The sequence below is a fragment of the Saccopteryx leptura genome, chromosome 3, assembly GCF_036850995.1.
Source record: "Saccopteryx leptura isolate mSacLep1 chromosome 3, mSacLep1_pri_phased_curated, whole genome shotgun sequence".
NCBI classification, from domain to species: Eukaryota; Metazoa; Chordata; class Mammalia; order Chiroptera; family Emballonuridae; genus Saccopteryx; species Saccopteryx leptura.
The window spans coordinates 107,895,855-107,918,616 of record NC_089505.1 but is presented as its reverse complement, the minus strand read 5'-3'; the positions used below and the strand labels follow the sequence as shown (position 1 = coordinate 107,918,616).

The following is a 22,762-nucleotide window of genomic DNA, read 5'->3' as shown; positions in this document are numbered from 1 at the left end:
ATTTCTGATTCTGTAGGTACGGGTGGGCCCTGAGATTTTGCATTTCTATCAAATGCCCAAGTGATGCTGATGCTGCTGGTTTGGGCATCACACTTTGAAAACCACTGCCATAGACAGTGGTTCAGCTAGTTCATATACTTCTCATTAACTTACCTACTATGCTTTCAGGAAACAAGAGCACTCTAACTAGACTACAGGCCATCTTTTCAAGTTCTAGTAAAAAAGATTTACAGTTTAACTTTTAGGACCAATTTGATTTTTTGGAAGCCTCAAGGAGCTGGGCTTTGTAGAAAAAGCACCATATTCCCCCATGTATAAGATGCACCTCTTTTTCGAAAAATTTGGGATCTAAAAACTGGGTGCGTCTTTTATACTGGTTGTAGATTTTTTTTTACTTGAATTTCCCGCTTTTTCATGTGGATGAGGAGTTGTATGAATTTTATGATGAATAAAACTTGAGATCAATAATTTAATGTAATATTTTTTTTTCAAATTTCAGGCCCCAAATTAAGGTGTGTCTTATACATGAAAGCATCTTAAACATGGGGAAATACAGTATATACTTTGAAGTTAGGCAGATGAATTGAAATTCCAATCCTGTCACTAACTTGCTCTTTGATCCTGGGCAAATCATTTCATTTCTTCTAGCCCCAGTTTACTCATCAAGGAACTGTGGACAAAAATATTTAGCTTTAAGTTGAGTATTAGGAACAGAGTACATAAAAGACCTAGCATATTGCCTGGCACACAGCCCAAGTGCAGTAAGTAGTGACAGAAAAAATACAAGCTGCTATGTGAGCACAGAGACCAAGGAGTGGGGATTGAGAATGTCCCCTCCAAGGGAAGTAAACTACAAGCAAAAATTGGCGTCACAGCCTCAGGCCTATATTAGTTTGAAATGAGTCTTTAAATCCTGTGACAATCAATCACTTATTTGTAAGGAAAAATGCTTTTAAACGGATCCAGTCTACATATGAACTATGATACTAAGCAGGACTGGACTCAGCAGAATTCTCTAGCCATAATGAGATAATACTTTTCAGGAAAATTTATAGATTCATTACATTACAAGTTTCTGTGCAGTTAAAATAAAAAAGCACATCCAAGGATAAAAGAAGGCAATTGGCAAAATTAAAAATATATCTGAAATACATTTGGCAAAGGTTTAATGTTCTTTTTCTAGAAAGATAAGTCTCCTCATAAAACAAAATAGGTCAAGGACATGAATAGGCAATTCACAGAAGTAATATAAGTGATCAATAAACATAATGAAAAGATGTTCAACCTCACAAATATGGAAAGAAAAACAATGTCACTTCTTGATAAGAATATATATATCAGGAGTAAATTTCTCCTTTGAGAAGTAACTTTTTTTTTTTTTTTTTTCATTTTTCTGAAGCTGGAAACAGGGAGAGACAGTCAGACAGACCCCCGCATGCGCCCGACCGGGATCCACCCGGCACACCCCAACGCTCTGCCCACCAGGGGGCGATGCTCTGCCCATCCTGGGCGTCGCCATGTTGCCACCAGAGCCACTCTAGCGCCTGAGGCAGAGGCCACAGAGCCATCCCCAGCGCCCGGGCCATCTTTGCTCCAATGGAGCCTTGGCTGCGGGAGGGGAAGAGAGAGACAGAGAGGAAAGCACGGCGGAGGGGTGGAGAAGCAAATGGGCACTTCTCCTGTGTGCCCTGGCCGGGAATCGAACCCGGGTCCTCCGCACGCTAGGCCGACGCTCTACCGCTGAGCCAACCGGCCAGGGGAGAAGTAACTTTTAATTAGAAAATCCCTTGCCTGCTCGATTTGTGCAGCTAAAATCAAAGGTCTTGATTCAAACTGCCCGTATGCCATTATTCCCTTCTTTCACATCCCCAATACCTACCCTTCTAGCCCCCACCAAAGGACGTTACAGTTTGTATGTAGGAGAAGGGGGGTGGGGATCAACTGTGTAAGAATTTCAAGATACAATTTTCCTGCCAAAGCATCATCAAAGGAAGGCTGGTGAGATTTGGAAATTCTGGTGTCTGATCTCAAAATGAAACATGATTACTATCTATATAGACTATGTCCTTTTTAGTTCTCTCATCTCTTAATGGCTAGATTCTATAAAAATTGCCCTGATGATGGAAACTATAAAGATACACTATAAACCTCCTACCAAGAAACCTATTCACTTTAAACTGAAAGAAGAAAAAGACTGGTCGATTAGGCTCAAGGAGTTGAGCTTCAAGTATTCAAATGCTAAGCATCATATTCTAGCAGCAGCAACTTACATATAGCACTTCCCATATAGCAGGCACTGTCCTATGGGTTTTATGTATATTAACTCACTTTTCCCTTAAAATCATATGTGGTATTTCTCCCATTTTACAGATGAAGAAACAGGCACAGAGAAGTAATTTGTTCAAGGTTACACAGCTAGTGACAGAGCCCAAATTCCAACACCATGGGTTCAGTTTCCTTAAATTTTTTTTCTGGGACTGACATTTCACAGTGGGGATTAGAGAGCAAGAAACATAACCCAATATGTCTCTTGTATACCCAGTTGGTACCTGGCAAAACACTATGTAAACAGAAATTCAATAATTAAGCCTCTCAGCTCATGCTCCAAAAAAACTTTAGTTTTCATTAGCATTAAGAACTTACTAATGGACTATGGTAACCTTTATTATCAATAAAATAATGATGTAGAGATGATGAGAGCTAACATTTAGAAAGCATTTATTATGTGCCAGACACTTTGCTGATTGCTTTACATATATCCTATCATTTAATCCAGTGGTAGTCAACCTGGTCCCTACTGCCCACTAGTGGGCGCTCCAGCTTTCATAGTGGGTGGTAGTGGAGCAACCAAAGTATAAATAAAAAGATAGATTTAACATAGAAAGTTGTTTTATAAAGATTTATTCTGCCAAACTTAGCAAAAATCTGACATAAAGTACTTGGTAAGTAATTATTATATGCTTTAACTTACTGTAACTTTGCTTTATAAATTTTATTTATTTATTTATTTGTATTTTTCCGAAGCTGGAAATGGGGAGGCAGTCAGACAGACTCCCGCATGCGCCCGACTGGGATCCACCCAGCATGCCCACCAGGGGGCGATGCTCTGCCCATCTGGGGGCATCACTCTGCCGCAATCAGAGCCATTCTAGCGCTTGAGGCAGAGGCCATGGAGCCATCCTCAGCGCCCGGGCAAACTTTGCTCCAGTGGAGCCTTGGCTGCAGGAGGGGAAGAGAGAGACAGAGAGGAAGGAGGGGGAGGGGTGAAGAAGCAGATGGGTGCTTCTCCTGTGTGCCCTGGCCGGAAATCGAACCCGGGACTCCTGCACGCCAGGCCGACGCTCTACCACTGAGCCAACCGGCCAGGGCCTGCTTTATAAATTTTATAAAGTAAAGTTACTTCCCTACTTTATAAATCACCATTACTGTGGAACTGGTGGGCTGTTAGAAAATTTTACTATTAACAGAGATACAAAAGTGGGCGGTAGGTATAAAAAGGTTGACTACCCCTGATTTAATCCCACAAAGCAGTGGTTTTCAACCTTTTTAGACTTGGGGACCAGTGAAAATAGTAGTTATTTCTGGGACCGCTAAAGCAGAAATCACCCTGGGCATACGCAAATTTGACTGAGATCATTGGATCAATAATCTCCATATAACATCAGGGTGGTTAACTCTTTCACTGCCTGGCACGAAATTTTTGGTGGACTGGTCCGTGGACCAGTTGAAAAACACTGCTATAAACCACATGAGGCAAATAATCTCAATTTTATTCATGAGTAAATGAAAGCTTAGAAAAGATAGTCATCTCTCTTGTAGTAAATGGGAAAGCCAGGATTCAAACTCCTATGGGCTAATAATCCGAACTATAGAAATGATCCCTGAAAGTATAGTCTTTGGGCTAATAATCCAAAACCTTATTTCAGTTCATAGCTCAATCTCTTCTTCCTCTAAATTTAGAGACACTAACAAGAGTGGAAACATTTTAGTTTCAAATTTTAAATTTTCTCTTCCCTTCATAGTCTCTAACAGATGGACTTTCTTGGACCAATGATCAGTACCATGTGTTTATTTTAAGTTGTGGCTAAAAGGTGGTGAAGACTATTTTTTGTTTTGTGGCTAAGAATGAAATTAGGAGAAAAAAAATACCTCAACATTTTAGAAATGGCATCAGCAATTCACCTAAACCTTAATTTATAAACATGTAGCTGACTGAATTGGGGGAAAATCCAGTCTAATAACTGTCCACAATAAGTTAAAAGTGAATCAGGCCCTGGCTGGGGTGGCTCAGCGAATAAAGCCTCGACCCAGCATGCCAAGTTCACTGGCTCGACCCCTGGTCAGGGCTCTTATGAGAAGAAATCAATGAATACACAACTAAATGGAACAATTAAGTGAAACAATGAGTTGATGCTTCCCCCCCCCCCCATCCAACTCTCAAATCAATAGAAAAACTTAAAAAAAAAAAGTAAATCAGGCCTGACCAGGCAGTGGTGCAGTGGATAGTGTAGACCTAGGATGCTGAGGACCCAGGTTCGAAATCCCAAAGTCGTTGGCTTGAGCGTGAGCTCACTAGCTTAAGCATGAGGTCACTGGCTAGAGTGTGGGATCACAGACATGACCCCATGGTCACTGGCTTGAGCTGGAGCCCCTGGGCCAAGGCATATATGAGAAAGCAATCAATGAACAACTAAAAGTGCTGAAACAAGTTGATGCTTCTCATCTCTCTCCCTGTCTGTCTGTCCCTATCTCTCTCTCTCTCTTAAAAAAAGTGAATCAGGTCCTGGCCAGTGGCTCACTAGATAGCACGTGAGCCTGGCATATTTATGTCCCAGTTTCAATTACTGATCAGAGCACACAGGAGAAGCAACTATCTGCTTCTCTCTCCCTCTTCCCCTCCTGAAGCCAGTGGCTCAATTGTTTTGAGTGCTGGCTTGGACGCTAAGGATAGCTCAGTTGGTTGTCAGCCTCAGGTGCTAAAAATAGCTCGGTTATTTCAGGCATCAGCCCCAGATGGGGTTGCTGGGTGGATCCTGGTTGGGATGCAAGCAGGACTCTGTCTCACTATCTCCCCTCCTCACATAAAAAACAAAGTGAATCAACTGTTAAAGAAGGAATAATAATACTGAGTGTTGCTACACCAGTTGCCCTTTTGATAGGTTTAATATGGCACTATACTTTGTACCACATGACCCTACTCAATCAAGTGTGGTACATGACCCAAGAACAGACACTCTCTCAGCTGGCTAATGACTTAAAAGCTGGCCTGGCACCAACAAGTCATCAAGTGAATCAATCAGATACTCTCCTTTGTAATGTGAATGTGTTTTAGTAATGAGGACAAGACAGAGAAGAGCACACAGCCAGGAGGAATCTAGGGACCAGAATTTGAGATAGCTACCAGAAAGCAGAAGAAACACTAACCAGCAGGGAAAACCTGAGTAGTGAACAAAGGAGCCCGTTTTCTAAGCTAAAGCCTAGCTCTGTAGCTGATTCTTTTTACTACGAGGCCTGGTTATGTTGTTGAGCATCCAATAATCTTCATTTTTTTCTTGTAAATCCTTGAACTCAGTTACTCAAAGGCAACTATTGAATACAATGTGCTATGCCAAGCAATAAAAGTAATACCAAGGACAGGGGAGAGAATGCAGAGGGAAAAGAAAAAAAAAAGTGCTATATATAGGGGTGTAGGCTACTGCTTTTATGAATAGATTAATAAAATGGGAATGAAAAGGAAAAAATATTAAGTAGAAAGCAAATGTACTGCCTATAGGTCAACAAAACTGCATAATCTAGTACAAATTTTGACTGATTTTCCTTGCAGACAAAGCAAAAAAACAAAAGAAACAGGAATTACTTCACAACTCATTTCTGAAGTATATTATATAGTAGATGTTGAGTGATATATGAAAGTTCTCAACAGTAATGGCAAGTGCAGAATAAGAATTTACATAACTCTTGCTATTTTAATCTTCAATAAAAATTAAAGCAGAGACTTCCACTTCTAGTTATGATGATGAAGCTGACCTCCCATTATAAGTAACTAGAAACTGGAAAGAATATATGAAATTGTTTTCATACTATTCAGAATTGTATGATGATCCCTGAAGGAAGGGAAATACTGAGGTGAGCCTTGAAACTTCTTATGAGTCCATTAGTCTGTAATTTTTCAAAATAAAGTTTTTTTTTAATGAAGGTAAAAAAAAAAACAACTTCTTAGTAAATAAAAGCAGAAACTTCATCACCAGCAGATCTGCACTATAAAAAACTAAAAGGAGGCCCAGGCCGGTTTGGTCAGTGGATAGAATGTTGGCCTGGCAAGCGGACATCCTGGGTTCAATCCCCAGTAGGAGCACACATGAGAAGCAACCATCAGCTTCTCTTCCCTTATCTCTCCCCCTTCTCTTTTCCCCTCTTACAGCCAGTGGCTCAATTGGTTTGAGTGTTGGCCCCATGTGCTAAGGATAGCTTGGTTGGTCTGAGCATCAGCCTCAGGTTCTGAGGATAGCTCCGTTATTCAAGCATTGGCCCCAGACAGTGGATGCCAGTTGGGACCCATGCGGGAGTCTATCTCCTTTCCTCTCACTTAAACAAATAAAATAAACTAAATTAAAAGTAGAACTCCCAGCCTGACCAGGTGGTGGCACAGTGGATAGAGCATCAAACTGGGATGCAGAGAACCCAGGTTCGAGACCCTGAGGTCACCAGCTTGAGCGCAGGCTCATCTGGTTTGAGCAATAAAGCTCATCAGCTTGAGCCCAAGGTCGCTGGCTCGAGCAAGGGGTTATTTGGTCAGCTGTAGCCCCACGGTCAAGGCATATATGAGAAAGCAATCAATGAACAACTAAGGTGTTGCAACAAAAAACTGTTGATTGATGCTTATCTCTCTCTGTTCCTGTCTGTCTGTCCCTGTCTATCCCCCTCTCTGTCTCTGTAAAAAAAAAAAAAAAAAAAAAAAAAATTTTTTTAAAAGTAGAACTCCCATACGACCCAGTAATCCCACTTCTGGGTACATATCCAAAAGACCCGAAAGCAGGATCTTCAAGAGATATTTGCACACTCACATTCATAGTAGCATTATTTACAATAGCTAAGAGGTTAAACCAACCCAAATATCCACTGAAGGATGAATGGAAAATAAAATGTGGTATACATATACAATGGAATTTTATTCTGCCATAAAAAGAAATTTCTAGCACATGCTACACCATGGATGAACTTTGAGGTCATTATACAAATGAAATAAGTCAGTCACAAAAAGACAAGTATTGTATGATTCCATTTATATGAGGTATCTAAAGTAGTCAAATTCATAAAAACAAAGTAGAAGTGGCAGTTACCAGATGCTTCCAGGAGAGAGTGAAGACTCTTTTCAATGGGTAATGAGTTTAAGATTTGCATGATAAAAAAACTTGTAGATATTTGTTCACAACAATGTTAAAAAACAATACTACTGAATTAACTATATAGTTAAAAATGGTTAAAATGGTAAATGTTTTCTTACTACAAAAAAAAAAATTAATGGGGTCCTGTCAGAAGCCACAGAAGCCACTGAAAGGACTTCCCATTGGTCAAATTTGGGACAAATCAAAAAAAATAATGAGCCTGACCAGGTGGTGGCGCAGTGGATAGAGTGTCGGACTGGGATGTAGAGGACCCAGATTCTAAACCCCGAGGTCACTGGCTTGAGCACACGCTCATCTGGCTTAAGCATGGGCTGACCAGTTTGAGCACGGGGTTGCTGACTTGACCCCACAGACATGACCCCATGGTTGCTGGCTTGAGCCCAAAGGTCGCTGGCTTGAGGTCCAAGGACACTGGCTTGAGCAAGGGGTCACTTGCTCTGCTATAGCCCCACGGTCAAGGCACATATAAAAAGCAATCAGCCTGACCAGGCGGTGGCGCAGTGGATAGAGCGTCGGACTGGGATGCAGAGGACCCGGGTTCGAGACCCCGAGCTCGCCAGCTTGAGTGCGGGCTCATCTGGTTTGAGGAAAAGCCCACCAGCTTGAACCCAAGGTCGCTGGCTCCAGCAAGGGGTTACTCGGTCTGCTGAAGGCCCGCGGTCAAGGCACATATGAGAAAGCAATCAATGAACAACTAAGGTGTTGCAACGCGCAATGAAAAACTAATGATTGATGCTTCTCATCTCTCTCCGTTCCTGTCTGTCTGTCCCTGTCTATCCCTCTCTCTGACTCTCTCTCTGTCTCTGTAAAAAATAAATAAATAAATTAAAAAAAAAAAAAAAAAAGCAATCAATGAACAAGGTGCCTCAACGAAAAACTGACGCTTCTCATCTCCCTCCCTTCCTATCTGTCTGTCCCTATCTCTCCCTCTCTGTCTCTGTCACAAAAAAAAAGAATAATGACTACACATTTTTATTTTTTTTGTATTTTTCTGAAGCTGGAAACGGGGAGAGACAGTTAGACTCCCGCATGCGCCCCACCGGGATCCACCCGGTACTGGGCGATGCTCTGCCCACCAGGGGGCGATGCTCTGCCCCTCCGGGGCGTCGCTCTACCACGACCAGAGCCACTCTAGCACCTGGGGCAGAGGCCAAGGAGCCATCCCCAGCGCCCGGGCCATCTTTTGCTCCAATGGAGCCTTGGCTGCGGGAGGGGAAGAGAGAGACAGAGAGGAAGGAGGGGGGGGGGTGGAGAAGCAAATGGGCGCTTCTCCTATGTGCCCTGGCCGGGAATCGAACCCGGGTCCCCCGCACACCAGGCCGATGCTCTACCGCTGAGCCAACCGGCCAGGGCCGACTACACATTTTTTTATAGTGTGTAGCACTTTGTACACATTGTACAGATTCCTTTTTTTAAATTTATAATTTTAATTTGTGTTTACATAGATTCAAGTGTCCCACCAAATATATCACCCCCCACCCCCTACATATTGATTTTTTTTAAAAATCCATAAGCACAGTGTCTGTGCTGCAGTGGTGACAGCCATTGAAGAACACTAGCCATGGCTCTGCACTACCGCATGGCTGTGGGCCTCAAAAAGCCACACAAGGTAACCAAGAATGTGAGCAAGCCGAGGCACAGCCTCACCAAGCACACCAAGTTCCTGTGGAACATGATCCCAGAGGTATGCAGCTTTGCCCCTATAACAGCCCATCATGAAGCTGCTCAAGTTCTCCAAGGATGAGCAGGCCATGAAGTTCATCAGGAAAAGGATGGGCCACACAACTGTGCCAAGAGGAAGAGAGAGGAGCTCAGCAATGTCCTTGCAGCCATGAGGAAGGCAGCAGCCAAAGACCCAGCCCTATGCCTTCTGTGTGTAACAGAATCTTTTCAGGAAAAAAAAAATCCATGAGGCCTGACCTGTGGTGGCGCAGTGGGATAAAGCGTCGACCTGGAACACTGAGGTCGCCGGTTCTAAACCTTGGGCTTGCCTGGTCAAGGCACATATGGGAGTTGATGCTTCCTGCTCCTCCCCCTTCTCTCTCTCCCTGTCTCTCTCTCTCACTCCTCTCTCTCTAAAAAATCAATAAATAAAATATTTTAAAAAAATCCATGAGGTAATAGAGATACTAAAAAAAAATCTATAGAAGGACTGCTAGCTAATAATTGTAGAAACAATGACATTTAAAAAACGAGTATCTTTCTATCCAACTCTGTGTAATAGCTGATTCTGGCAAAGATTATCAGTGAATGCTGAAACTATTAGGTGAACTATTGTTGTAGGATGGGATGTGCAAATGGTACCAAAGCACTACCCCACAGATGATTTACTAACTACAAAGGGGAAAGTGAACCTTACAATGGGGCAATATGTCAGTTAACACTTTAACAAACTGATCAAACTTAGCATCACCTTTAGTGGAACAACCTGTCATTAAGCAGTACCTCCTAATTTGATACATGATGAATACACAACAGTAACTGTTGCTTAATCTCAATTTAATCCCTCCACTGGACCCAAGTTCCAGTTTACAGAAAATATAGAAGATAGAGGAACAAGTTAAATGACATCAAAAAAGGGGAAATGGGCCCTGGCAGGTAGGCTCAATGGTAGAGCATCGGCCTGGCGTGCAGGAGTCCCAGGTTCGATTCCCGGCCAGGGCACACAGGAGAAGCTCCCATCTGCTTCTCCACCCCTCCCCTTCTCCTTCCTCTCTGTCTCTCTCTTCCCCTCCCACAGCCAGGGCTCCACTGGAGCAGGGTTTGCCCGGGCGCGCTGGGGATGGCTCTGTGGCCTCTGCCTCGGGCGGGTGCTAGAATGTCTCCGATTGAGGCAGAGCTACCCCAAGATGGGCAGAGCGTCGCCCCCTGGTGGGCGTGCCGGGTGGATCCCCGTCAGGCGCATGCGGGAGTCTGTCTGACTGCCTCCCCATTTCCAACCTCAGAAAAAATACAAAAAAAAGGGGGGGGGGGAACGAATACAATTCAAAATGCAGAGCAATCTACAAAACACGTGACCTGGATTAAGAGACTAAGGAGAGAGATTTGCACATGTTGGTTCCTGTGTCAGAGTCCTTGCCCACTCTCCAACATCATGCTGAGTGCCCCAGGTGCCAAAAGGGTTCCTCTCTGAACTCACCCAGCATCTGGTACAGGCCACAGGCAAGCTGGCCCAGTATACTGCAGTGCACATGGTTCTGGACCAGCTCAAAGCTTTGGGGGGCTCAATGGAGCTGTGTGCGCTCTGCAGCCGGCACAGTATCAGCCTGCTGGCCAAGTGGGAGAAAGAAATAGTTTGAAGCTAGGGGGGAGGGGGGCACTAAGGAGACAACAGCTAAACCTTGATTAGATCCTCTTTTTTAACAATTTACAAGAGACATTTTGGGAACAACTGGGGAAACTGGAATACAGTGTGGATATTAGATGACTTTTAGAAATTTTTATTAAATATAAATTGCCAATAAACATGAAAAATACTTAAGCTTGCTAATTATTAAAACAAAATATGTTAAAAGATAAAACAAAATGCTATAATTACCTATCAAATTGGTGACAATAACAATTGATATAATTTGGCCCTGGCCGGTTGGCTCAGTGGTAGAGCATCGGCCTGGCGTGCAGGAGTCCCAGGTTCGATTCCCAGCCAGGGCACACAGGAGAAGCGCCCATCTGCTTCTCCACCCCTCCCCCCTCCTTCCTCTCTGTCTCTCTCTTCCCCTCCTGTAGCCAAGGCTCCATTGGAGCAAAGTTGGCCCGGGTGCTGAGGATGGCTTTATGGCTTCTGCCTCAGGCTCTAGAATGGCTCTGGTTGCAACAGAGCAACGCCCCAGATGGGCAGAGCATCGCCCCCTGGTGGGCGTGCCGGGTGGATTCTGGTTAGGCGCATGTGGGAGTCTGTCTGACTGCCTCCCCAGTTCCAACTTCAGAAAAATACAAAAAAAAAAAAAAAAAAAAATTATATAATTTGGGGGGGGGCAGGACAATCTGGTAACATGTATCAAAAGTTTTTAGCCCTGGCCGGTTGGCTCAGTGGTAGAGCGTCGGCCTAGCGTGCGGAGGACCCGGGTTCGATTCCCGGCCAGGGCACACAGGAGAAGCGCCCATTTGCTTCTCCACCCCTCCGCCGCGCTTTCCTCTCTGTCTCTCTTCCCCTCCCGCAGCCAAGGCTCCATTGGAGCAAAGATGTCCCGGGCACTGGGGATGGCTCTGTGGCCTCTGCCTCAGGCGCTAGAGTGGCTCTGGTCGCAATATGGCGACGCCCAGGAGGGGCAGAGCATCGCCCCCTGGTGGGCAGAGCGTCGCCCCATGGTGGGCGTGCCGGGTGGATCCTGGTTGGGCGCATGCGGGAGTCTGTCTGACTGTCTCTCCCTGTTTCCAGCTTCAGAAAAATGAAAAAAAAAAAAAAAAAGTTTTTAAAATGTTTATGCACTTTACCCAGCAATTCCACTTCTAGGCATTCATCCTATAGAAATAGGAATTATACATAAACATTTATTGACCAGAATATTCACTGCAGCATTACTAATGAAAATGTATACAACCTAATTATCCAAAATAGAATATACTTTGTCATCATTAAAAATCTTAAGTTGAGATATTTAACATGAAAAGATCCTTCAAATACGTTAAGTAAATGGAAGAGAGCAGGTATTTTTTGTGATCCTAAAGGGCAGGACTATTAACTACCACTGGGAATCACAGGAGAGCAGAGTTTGGCTCAATATAAGGAATACCTTTCCAACAACTAGAATATCCTCAGCATGAATAGCCTCTTTCATGAGGTAATGAGTTTTGCATTATTAGAACTCTAAGCAGGCCCTGGCCGGTGGCTTACTTGGTCAGAGTATCATCCTGACACTCCAAGGGCAGGTTCAATCCCTGGTCAGGGCTCATGCAAGAATCAAACAGTGAATGCATAAATGGGTGGAACACCAAATCAATCTCGCTCTCTCAAATCAATTAAAAAAAATGACTAAACAAAAGCTCAGTGATCACTTGGCAAAGATATACAGAACAGAATTATTGTTAGGAGATTAATAAGAGAAATTCATACTAGTTATTTTCTACTTTAAGAACTTAAAATTTCATATAAAGTTTTCCATTAGCTGGGATGTCAGCTAGTGGATATTTCTTTGTAAATGCTATTAAAGAACCAGGTGACGCTAAACTAAGAAGAGACTATACCTATATGAGAATAATGGAGTTGAAGAATAATTTATATTATTATGTTCTGTATCAATAATATATAATAATTGATAAAATGAAAGATGATTAACCCAATGAAGAAGAATCAAACTGAATTGGTAGGAACTGCATTGAAATCTGCCTAATTAATTCTGTGTCTAATAAAAAACCCAAAGACATACTTTTCTAAGGTAAAGTAGCACTAAACATCTCAAAAAGATAATGCAGGAGGCACTATGTTCCCTCTTTTTGCTTCTGGCTGCTCTGTAATTTATTTATGAACAGAGAAGAAATGAAGACTATGCCTCTGTGCTCTCTACAATATGGTATAGAAAATCTTTAAATTTTGGATGTAGGAACACTGGGCAGTGGGAAATGACACAAGAACTTGGTAGTAGACTGGGTTCTTGGAAGGCAGAAGCAAGCACCAGAGGCCTGTGAAATTTGTAGAATAACTGGTAATGTTAAATATTCTTAGATGTCAAAAAAGAATTCCCTAGGCCTGACCTGTGGTGGTGCAGTGGGTAAAGCGGTGACCTGTAATGTTGAGGTCACTGGTTCAAATCCCTGGACTTGCCTGGTCAAGGCACATACAAGAAGCAACTACTATGAGTAGATGCTTCCTGCTTCTCCCTCCCCCCCAAAAAAAATAAAAAATAAAAAAGGAATTCCCTAAACGATGCAATGTTTAAAAAACAACGTTTTATTATGGCAATTTTCAAATACACACAAAAGTATTTAATAGTATAATGAACCCCCACATACACATCACTCAGCTAGCTTCATTTATCATTTTGTTAAAGCTATTTTCTCTAATTCCAGATTTATTATTTTATTTTATATTTTTAGATTTAAAAACAAATACCTCAGAGCATACTATTTTATCTATAAAAACTTCAGTTAAAAAAAAAAGCTTTCTTGCTAATATCAAGTATTCCATAAATGTTAGCTCCTATGGCTAGATACTATTTTATGCATTATAGTTGTACTTACATGTACAATTTTCACATAAGCTAAGCCTCATTATTGTCCCATTTTACTGATTTTTTATTGGTTCAAGATCACAAAGTCAATAAGCAATGGTACTAGGATAAGAGCCCAGAAGTTAACTTTAGACCAGCCTCTACTCTCCCAACCACTAAAATATGCTGCCTTTCCTCTATACCAGCTGTTCTAGCTGTTCCTTATGGGATATAGATTGTGATAAAATGGGAGAGAGACTGCTGAATGGGGGAAGAGATGCTATAAAATGAGCAACAGCTCGTTGCTTTTGTCTTTTCTAAATGCCTCAATTGCAAAAAAAAACTGTATAACTGGATATATCTGTCAAATACCTAGGGTAGAAAAAGAAAGTAAGTCCCATAATGAAGGGAAAAGTAATAATCAAGCCTCTTGCACAGAGGCTGAACATAGAAAAATTTTTTAATCTGCCCCACCCAGTGACTTGGGGGGGAGGCCCTAGTTCCACCAGACCTGTAAAATAGCTCAAAGTAAAGGATTCTCAAAACCAGAGGGCTGAGCCTGACCAGGCGGTGACGCAGTGGATAGAGCGTTGGACGGGGATGTGGAGGACCCAGGTTCGAGACCCCGAGGTCGCCAGCTTGAACGCGGGCTCATCTGGTTTGAGCAAGGCTCACCAGCTTGAGCCCAAGGTCGCTGGCTCGAGCAAGGGATCACTCGGTCTGCTGTAGCCCCCCGTGGTCAAGGCACATATGAGAAATCAGTCAATGAACAACTAAGGAACCGCAACGAAGAATTGATGTTTCTCATCTCTCTCCATTCCTGTCTGTCTGTCCCTATCTGTTCCTCTCTCTGTCTCTGCCAAAAATAAAAAATAAAATTAAAATTAAAAAAAAAAAAAAAACAAAAAACCAGAGGGCTGAGCAATCAGTATGAGTAGTATTTGATTGTTTAACAAAATTTTTTGAGTAAAAAAATAAAAGGACCTGTAATAAAAAGTTCTTTCTGACTGATGCCTCAAGAGTTCTAAAACTTTAATTCACAGCCTTATAAAACAAAAAAAAACCCCACTAATTAATTCAATACTTGTCAAAGAAAGGGGCAACTCCTCTGATCTTTGGCCAAAAATTCTTCTGAAACCCTCTCTAGTGATCTTAAGAATAATGAAGTAATTATCTTTTCTGTGGAGCCTACCAAGGGCAAACTCCCTCCCCAACTTCCACTCTCTCTAAACACAAACAGAAAGGCTCTTTCCTTGATCCTTCTGCACTTTATATATAATTCTATTAGAGCACTAATCAATATTGTAGAGTAATTATCTTTTCTTTCTCTGGCTATCAATTCCCAGAGGGCCAACACTCTACACCTCACTTCTTTCTCTTTTTTTAAAAAAACTGTATTGATTTTAGAGAGAGGAAAGAGGAAAGTGGGGTGGTGAGTGGGAAGCATCAACTTGTAGTTGCTTCCCCATATGTGCCTGGATTGGGCAAGCCCAGGGTCCCGAACCCATGACCTCAGCGTTGCAGGTTGACACCTTAATCCACTGCACCACCACAGGTCAGGCATCTACCTCATGTCTCTTTACCTTAACAATCTCAATCTTCAAACCTAGCAGTACTGAAAGTCCCTGAGAAAGGTCTGCTAAATAAATAGAGAAAGGAACTAAAGATGACAGAATATGAAGTCATTATGAGAAGGAATTTTTATTTTAAATTTTTTCCTTTTTATTTTCTTTCTTTCCTTTTTAAAAAATTTTATTTAGCCCTGGCCGGTTGGCTCAGCGGTAGAGCATCGGCCTAGCGTGTGGAGGACCCGGGTTCGATTCCCGGCCAGGGTACACAGGAGAAGCGCCCATTTGCTTCTCCACCCCTCCGCCGCGCTTTCCTCTCTGTCTCTCTCTTCCCCTCCCGCAGCCAAGGCTCCATTGGAGCAAAGATGGCCCGGGCGCTGGGGATGGCTCTGTGGCCTCTGCCTCAGGCGCTAGAGTGGCTCTGGTCGCAACATGGCGACGCCCAGGATGGGCAGAGCATCGCCCCCTGGTGGGCAGAGCGTCGCCCCATGGTGGGCGTGCCGGGTGGATCCCGGTCGGGCGCATGCGGGAGTCTGTCTGACTGTCTCTCCCTGTTTCCAGCTTCAGAAAAATGAAAAAAAAAAAAAAATTTTATTTATTTATAGGTATGAGAGAGATAGGAAGGGAGAGAGATAGACAAGAACATCGATCTGCTCCTATATGTGCCCTGACTGAGGATAGAACTGGCAACCTGTGCTTCAAGACAATGCTCTAACCAACTGAGCCATCTGGTCAGAGCAAGAGGGAATTCTTTTATCAGTACATCTCTAACCTCTGTACCTTCAGTATAACCGACAAGTTTCCCTTTAGGAGTTTTACCATCAGCCAACAGTACAGATGAATGATAATGTGAACTAGTTTCTTGAGGCCTAAAGAAATAGTCTAACCATTCTGGTTTGCAATAGGGTTTTTTTGTTTTTTGTTTTTTTACAGAGACAGAGAGAGAGTCAGAGAGAGGAACAGACAGGGACAGAGAGAGATGAGAAGCATCAATCATCAGTTTTTTGTCGCAATACCTTAGTTATTCATTGATTGCTTTCTCATATGTGCCTTGACCGTGGGCCTTCAGCAGACCAAGTAACCCCCTGCTCAAGTCAGCGACCTTGGGTCCAAGCTGGTGAGCTTTTGCTCAAACCAGAAGAGCCTGCCTATGCTCAAGCTGGCGACTTCGGGGTCTCGAACCTGGGTCCTCCGCATCCCAGTCCAACGCTCTATCCACCACGCCACCGCCTGGTCAGGCTGGTTTGCAATAGGTTTTAATGAACTAGGGATAACTCAGCTTGAAAGATCTGAAAGGCAGTCAGTCAAAGTCTTTCAAGAGCTTTTATTCAAATGGAAAAATGCAGGATGGAATTTGAAATGCTTGCTTTCTTACTAAGTGCTAAGGACAATAGGAAAAATAAATAATTCCAAATAAAAATCAATGATTACTAAGCAGTGCCTGCCTGGTCACCCAGGTCTACTTTTCAGACAAAAAATACAGATCTGGTTACAGGCCTCAGTCATGGAGAATGTACTTTTCATGTACTGATATGAGGCTCTTTGGACCTCTCTCTCATGCTGGTTAGCCTAGTCACTTTGAGGATTACCTGATTAGGTAATCCCTTGAAGTGAAAAGCCTTGTACAGGTATTAGGAAGTTATCTTTCTCACCAACTTAATAAAATTTAAAATAACCTCCCAGTTTAAGCTATATTACACTGGAAAAAAAAAGGTCCCATCACATCTTTACATGCCATCCTTTGGTTACCATGTTACCTTGGTTAGAGTCCACCGAGTCTTTTATGTCAGCAAAGACACTCCTGACGTAAGTTTGCTTCTTCCACTCTAGATCTGATTGTGAAAATGTCGGAACATTAGTCCTGAAACAAAGCAAACCAGGAGGGAAAACAGTCCATTAGGGTCATTAGTATAATGTTTATTGACAGAAGTCATGTACTACTGACCAGTTAGAGCAACCAACTTTTAGAGGCAAAATACTAAGACTCAATGACAGACGATAGTGTTAGTCACACAGTACAAAGCTGAAATCAAGGGTGGAGCTGAAAGAAAAAAGGAGAGAAGAAATAAATACAACCTACAACCTCCTGTTCAGAAGGAAGAGGAAAATGAAGACTACCTAATCCCTAGAGAAGGAAAACATTCACTGAGTAATTCAAGGTTAGTGTGGAAATATCTAACTTAATAGAGCCATAGAAAAATCGAATGAGGTAAAGACAGAAAAGAACCAGCTGCATCCGACAATTAGAACACTGGTGACCTTGGCAAAAACAACTCTGGGCCCTTGTTCATATTGATTGCACTGTACTGAGGAGTCTGTGGATGAGAATGTTGAGATAGTCAACTTATTACTTTCCAAGTAGACTGACTTATGTTCTCTGGTATAATTTCCATTGTAAGCAAGTCAAAGTTTTCCCAAATTTATGCAAACAAAAGAAAAAAAAACATAAAAGGAACTTTAGCCTGATTTGTAATATTTTAAATTTTCAAAAGCAGAATATATATCTGTATAATCAAAAAAATTTTTTAGCCCTGGCCGGTTGGCTCAGTAGTAGAGCGTCAGCCTGGCGTGCAGAAGTCCCGGGTTTGATTCCCGGCCAGGGCACACAGGAGAAGCGCCCATCTGCTTCTCCACCCCTCCCCCTCTCCTTCCTCTCTGTCTCTCTCTTCCCCTCCCGCAGCGGAGGCCCCACTGGAGCAAAGATGGCCCGGGCGCTGGGGATGGCTCCTTGGCCTCTGCCCCAGGCGCTGGAGTGGCTCTGGTTGCAACAGAGCAACGCCCCGGAGGGGCAGAGCATCGCCCCCTGGTGGGCAGAACGTTGCCCCCTGGTGGGCGTGCCGGGTGGATCTCAGTCGGGAGCATGCGGGAGTCTGTCTGACTGTCTCTCCCCGTTTCTAGCTTCAGAAAAAAAAAAAAAGTATCATTGTAAGGAAGCCAATGTGACTCAATCTAAAAAACAGCTTTACTAATTGAAAGGCCCATGTGGAGACAGTGCCATCTCCTGGAACAAGAGCATAGACTGAAAAGGTGACCCAGATCTGCAAATTCTGTAAGAATTTTCCTCAAGATGGTTATATGCAAGTTGGGAAGGATGACTATATGATTTTCTATATAGTTATATTTTCACATTTTTGTTAAAAATTATTCTAACCTCCTACCATATCTGTGACCAGGCTTGCTCATACACAGGAAAAGAAATCTTACACTTAAATAAATAGTGCTTTCACTAATACTAATATGTCTTCTTTGCTCTTCAAAATAATCCTGTGAGGTCCTGGCCGGTTGGCTCAGCGGTAGAGCGTCGGCCTGGCGTGCAGAAGTCCCGGGTTCGATTCCCAGCCAGGGCACATAGGAGAAGCGCCCATTTGCTTCTCCACCTCCCCCCCTCCTTCCTCTCTGTCTCTCTCTTCCCCTCCCGCAGCCAAGGCTCCATTGGAGCAAAGATGGCCCGGGCGCTGGGGATGGCTTCTCGGCCTCTGCCCCAGGCACTAGAGTGGCTCTGGTCGTGGCAGAGCGACACCCCGGAGGGGCAGAGCATCGCCCCCTGGTGGTCAAAGCTTCGCCCCTGGTGGGCGTGCCGGGTGGATCCCGGTCGGGCGCATGCGGGAGTCTGTCTGACTGTCTCTCCCCGTTTCCAGCTTCAGAAAAATACAAAAAAAACAAAAAAAATCCTGTGAGACAGTGGAGAAGGCATCATTAGTCTCATTTTTTTTAATTCGTTTGGTTTTTAGTGAGAGAAAGGGTGAAGGAGTGGGGAAGAGAGGAAGAGAGAGAGAGAGAGAGAGAAAGAGAGAAATCTCAACTTGCTGCTCCACTCATTCATGCATTCACTGGCTGACTCTTGCATGTGCCCCAACCAGGGATCAAACCCACAACCTTGGCGCACTAGGTCAACTGAGCTACCAGGCAAGAGCTCAACTGCCTTGTTTTATTGACAAACTGAGGTAGGAGATTATTTGACTTGCCCAAGGTCACACTAGTAGGTGGTCACAGAATTTCAAGTACTGTATGCTTATTCCTAGGGCAAGGTTTTTTCCACACCCTGGGGAAGCTGGGGAGAGAAACTGAGATAGAACCCAGAATTATTTCATTATGCTGTTACCTTGTTTTGGATTGCAGGACAGGAATGACTTTGCCTATTCTCTCAGGGACTTTCAGCTTCCCGGAATCCTTGTCAAGACCATCCTTTTTTTCAGAGCAGAAGAAATGCAGAAGATGGTCCTTAGTTATAAGAAAAAAACTGAGCACAATATTTATGGAAATATTCTTGAACTAACCGTCTCAGAGGCATATCCTTGACCCCCACTGTGTACCAGGCACTATGCTTTAAATGAGACAGTGACTATAATCTTGAGGGGAAAAAAAGCTTAAGCAGTAGGGATTATTAAACCCATTTGGCAGAAAGGGAATCAGACAAAGAGTTAAGTAAATTGCCCAAGATTTTTCAGCTCTTTCCAGGCTGACTCAGAGCTGGTGCTGTATCTAATATAGCACTATAAGCAAAGATTGAGACTTAGGCTGAAGCCCAAAGAAAGTAAAAATAATAGTAAAATCATCAACTTAGTAATTATTCAGTAAGTGATAATTTAATATCATGTATGTTGCTGTAAATACATTATTTTATTAATCTTTACTATACGATGAAATATTATTTATTCCAATTTATAAATAAGAACTGTAAGGAAATAGAGAGGCTAAATAATCTGTCCAGGTTCATGGTGCTAGACAGAATTCAAATTCCAATTTGTCTGAATACAAAGCTCTTCTATCTATATAGCTTCTGAATAAAAATTATTTTATTTTTCTCTTCACCTTGAAAAAATATACTTACTTTGCTTGATGAACTGGAAACTGGTAATTTCATTTCACCACTTGATTTATGTGATCCATTTTTCCAGAATGACCCTATATGAGGAGTCTCTGAATGGTCCAAGATCTGAGAGAATACAGGTTTAGATTTCTTACTATCAGGCATACTTTTATCAGGGACAGTTTGTTGAAAGTTATTATTTGAAGGAGAAAGGAGCAAGGGCCCATCCCAGGCAGAGTTATTGGGGATGACTCCTTCAGAATTAGTGCAAAGTTTGCTCTTATTTGGGCTAAGACCATTTTCTCTTATCTCCTTTCCAAGGGAGGAAGGTTTTTCAATATCTTTGGATGTATCAGTCTTGTCCTTATCAAGCACAGTATCACAAACTGTTGCATTAAATGGTGGAACAACTGTTAATTTTACAGGATTCTTTTCTAGTGCAAATGGTCTATTTAATGGTTTTGTAGGAGTTGGTCCCTGACCAACTGATGTACTTAGTTGTGGTAATTTGAAGAGGCCAGGAGTCTCAGCGACTGGTCCATAGGTATTCAACGAATTTTCCTCATACTCATTTGATAGATCATCATCCTTCAAGAGCTCCTGCATCTGTTCCTCCGTGAAACTGAAATGGCCATCATCTTCTTCTCCTTCACTCAGGTCCAGCAAGGAGTCATCCAATATATCCTCATCCAAGGAACCCCTAGAGGGCACTAGTGAGCACATCATATCTGGAAAGGAACAGGAAATACCATTATATTTATACTAACTTCAATCTGCTCTATAGACTGGTGGCATCCTAATATATCAAATTCTATACACTGTGAATTGTAACATAAAAAATAGTTTAAAAACATTTAACTTTACCAGAATCATGGAAATACATATTAGAACAATGAAATACTTTTTTTCCTATCAAAATGGTAAAAATTAAGATGACATCATAATCCAGTTGTGAGGATGTGATTGAAAACACCTGCACACTGACAGTGAGCATGTAAGTCAGCACAATAGTTTGTGGATAGTAATCTGGCAATACCATTGGACCCAGATATTTCACTTCTGGAGTTTATCCTACAGAAATACCTAAACAAATGCACATGGATACATTTACAAGGATTTCCAAATCAGCATTATTCAAAATCACCAAATATTAAAGACAACCTAAATGTCCATCACCAGCAGAACACTTAAGTAAAACTACAGTATACTCATGCTGTGGAATATTTTACAACCACAACAGTCCTCCTTTATCTGTAGTTAAGCTTTTCAGTTTCAGTTACCTGCAGTTCCAGTTACCCAAAGTCAACCGAGATTCAAAAATATTAAGTGGAAAATTCCAGAAATAATTCTTAAGTTTTAAATCACATACCATTCTGAGTAGCTGATGAAATCTCGTGTCTTCCCACTCTGTCCTGTCAGGACGTGAATTACCCCTTTGTCCAGTTTATCTACAGTGTATATGCTACCCTTTCATTAGTCACTTAGTGCCATATCACTTACTGAAATGACTGTTGTTGTATTCACAGTGCTAATGTTCAAATAATCCTTATTTTACTTATTAATGGCCCCAAAGCACAAAAGTAGTGATGCTGGCAATTCATATTCCTCAAAGAGAAGCTGTAAAGTACTTCCCAGTAAGTGAAAAGGTATGTATATACAAGAAAAAACATAGTATATATAGGGTTCAGTACTGTCTACAGTTTTAGGTATCCACTGGGGGGGGGGGGTGTCTTGGAGCATATCCCCTGTGGACAAGTGAAGAAGACTACTGTATTATTTAAAAAACAAAATGAGATCTGTATACACTATCACAGAATAACATCTACAACATACAAACAAAATAAATGTTATGTAAAATGAATTTTTATAGTTTACACTTAAAAAAGAACAAATGTATTACTTTAGAAATTAAAAAAAAAACTTTAAGAATACAAGAAAAATTGTTTTCCATACTGTGTAGAGCTGCTGGCGTGATCTCTGCCTTTGCCACGAGACCAGATGGAAAAAGGTTTCAGCTCCTCCTAGCTGTTCCTTTCAGGAGACTTGTCAAAATGATTGCTCCCACCTTCCTGCAGGTACAAAGAAAATTAGAGGATCTTCTCATCACTTTTAACTCTGCTAATTACAAAGTCAACTGTATTATGCTTTTAAGGTGCTCCATCTATTCATTTTCCTCTTGATTTTTTTTTTTAAATACCAGAAAGTTGGATTCTGAGTCAAGTACATCAAAGAAAAACCTTTAGAGGAAAAATTATGCAACTAAGGAACTAGTTTTGTTCCAACGATTTGTACTTTAAGGATATCATTTGCTCTAGTAGGATGAATACTGGCTTAGGAGTCCAAAAACTTGGGTTATACTCCTGGTTCTGTACTAACCAGTTATAACATGGGCAAGCCACTTACCCATTTGGACTTGTTTCTTCATTTATAAAATGGGGAAGGGATGGAAAAGGGGGACCAGGCAATGTCTAAGATTCTATCAAGATCTAAAAGTTAACCATGACCACACATGCAAAAGTCTCATTTTCCAAAGATATATATAGATGCAAAGATGGAAAAATACATACACAAAATTGATGAATGCTATAACCTGTGGAAAGATTGACAGAGGTCAAGGATAGATTTTTTTTTTAAAGATTTTATTTATTCATTTTAGAGAGAGAAGACAGAGAGAGAAGGAGGGAGGAGTAGAAAGCATCAACTCCCACATGTACCTTGACCAGGAAAGCCCAGGGTTTTGAACCGGTGACCTCAGTGTTCCAAGTCAATGCTTTTACCCACTGTGCCACCACAGGTCAGGCAAGGATAGATTTTAGTATCATTTTATTTTTC

At 42.1% G+C, this 22,762-nt stretch overlaps 1 protein-coding gene and 1 pseudogene across 1 annotated transcript in view; one reads left to right on the top strand and one right to left on the bottom strand.

Moving 5' to 3' along the window:
* S100PBP (S100P binding protein) overlaps positions 1-22,762 on the bottom strand; it is a 38,749-nt gene that overhangs the window by 7,106 nt on the left and 8,881 nt on the right. Inside the window, exons 3-6 of the mRNA XM_066375762.1 lie at positions 21,884-21,999; positions 19,952-20,658; positions 19,223-19,305; positions 16,878-16,981 (exon numbers count right to left, since the gene is read on the bottom strand). Coding sequence (XP_066231859.1) covers positions 16,878-16,981; positions 19,223-19,305; positions 19,952-20,656 — 892 coding nt within the window. The 5' untranslated portion in view covers positions 20,657-20,658; positions 21,884-21,999. The remainder of the gene's footprint in view (positions 1-16,877; positions 16,982-19,222; positions 19,306-19,951; positions 20,659-21,883; positions 22,000-22,762) is intronic.
* LOC136397232 (large ribosomal subunit protein eL36 pseudogene) lies at positions 8,968-10,705 on the top strand (annotated as a pseudogene).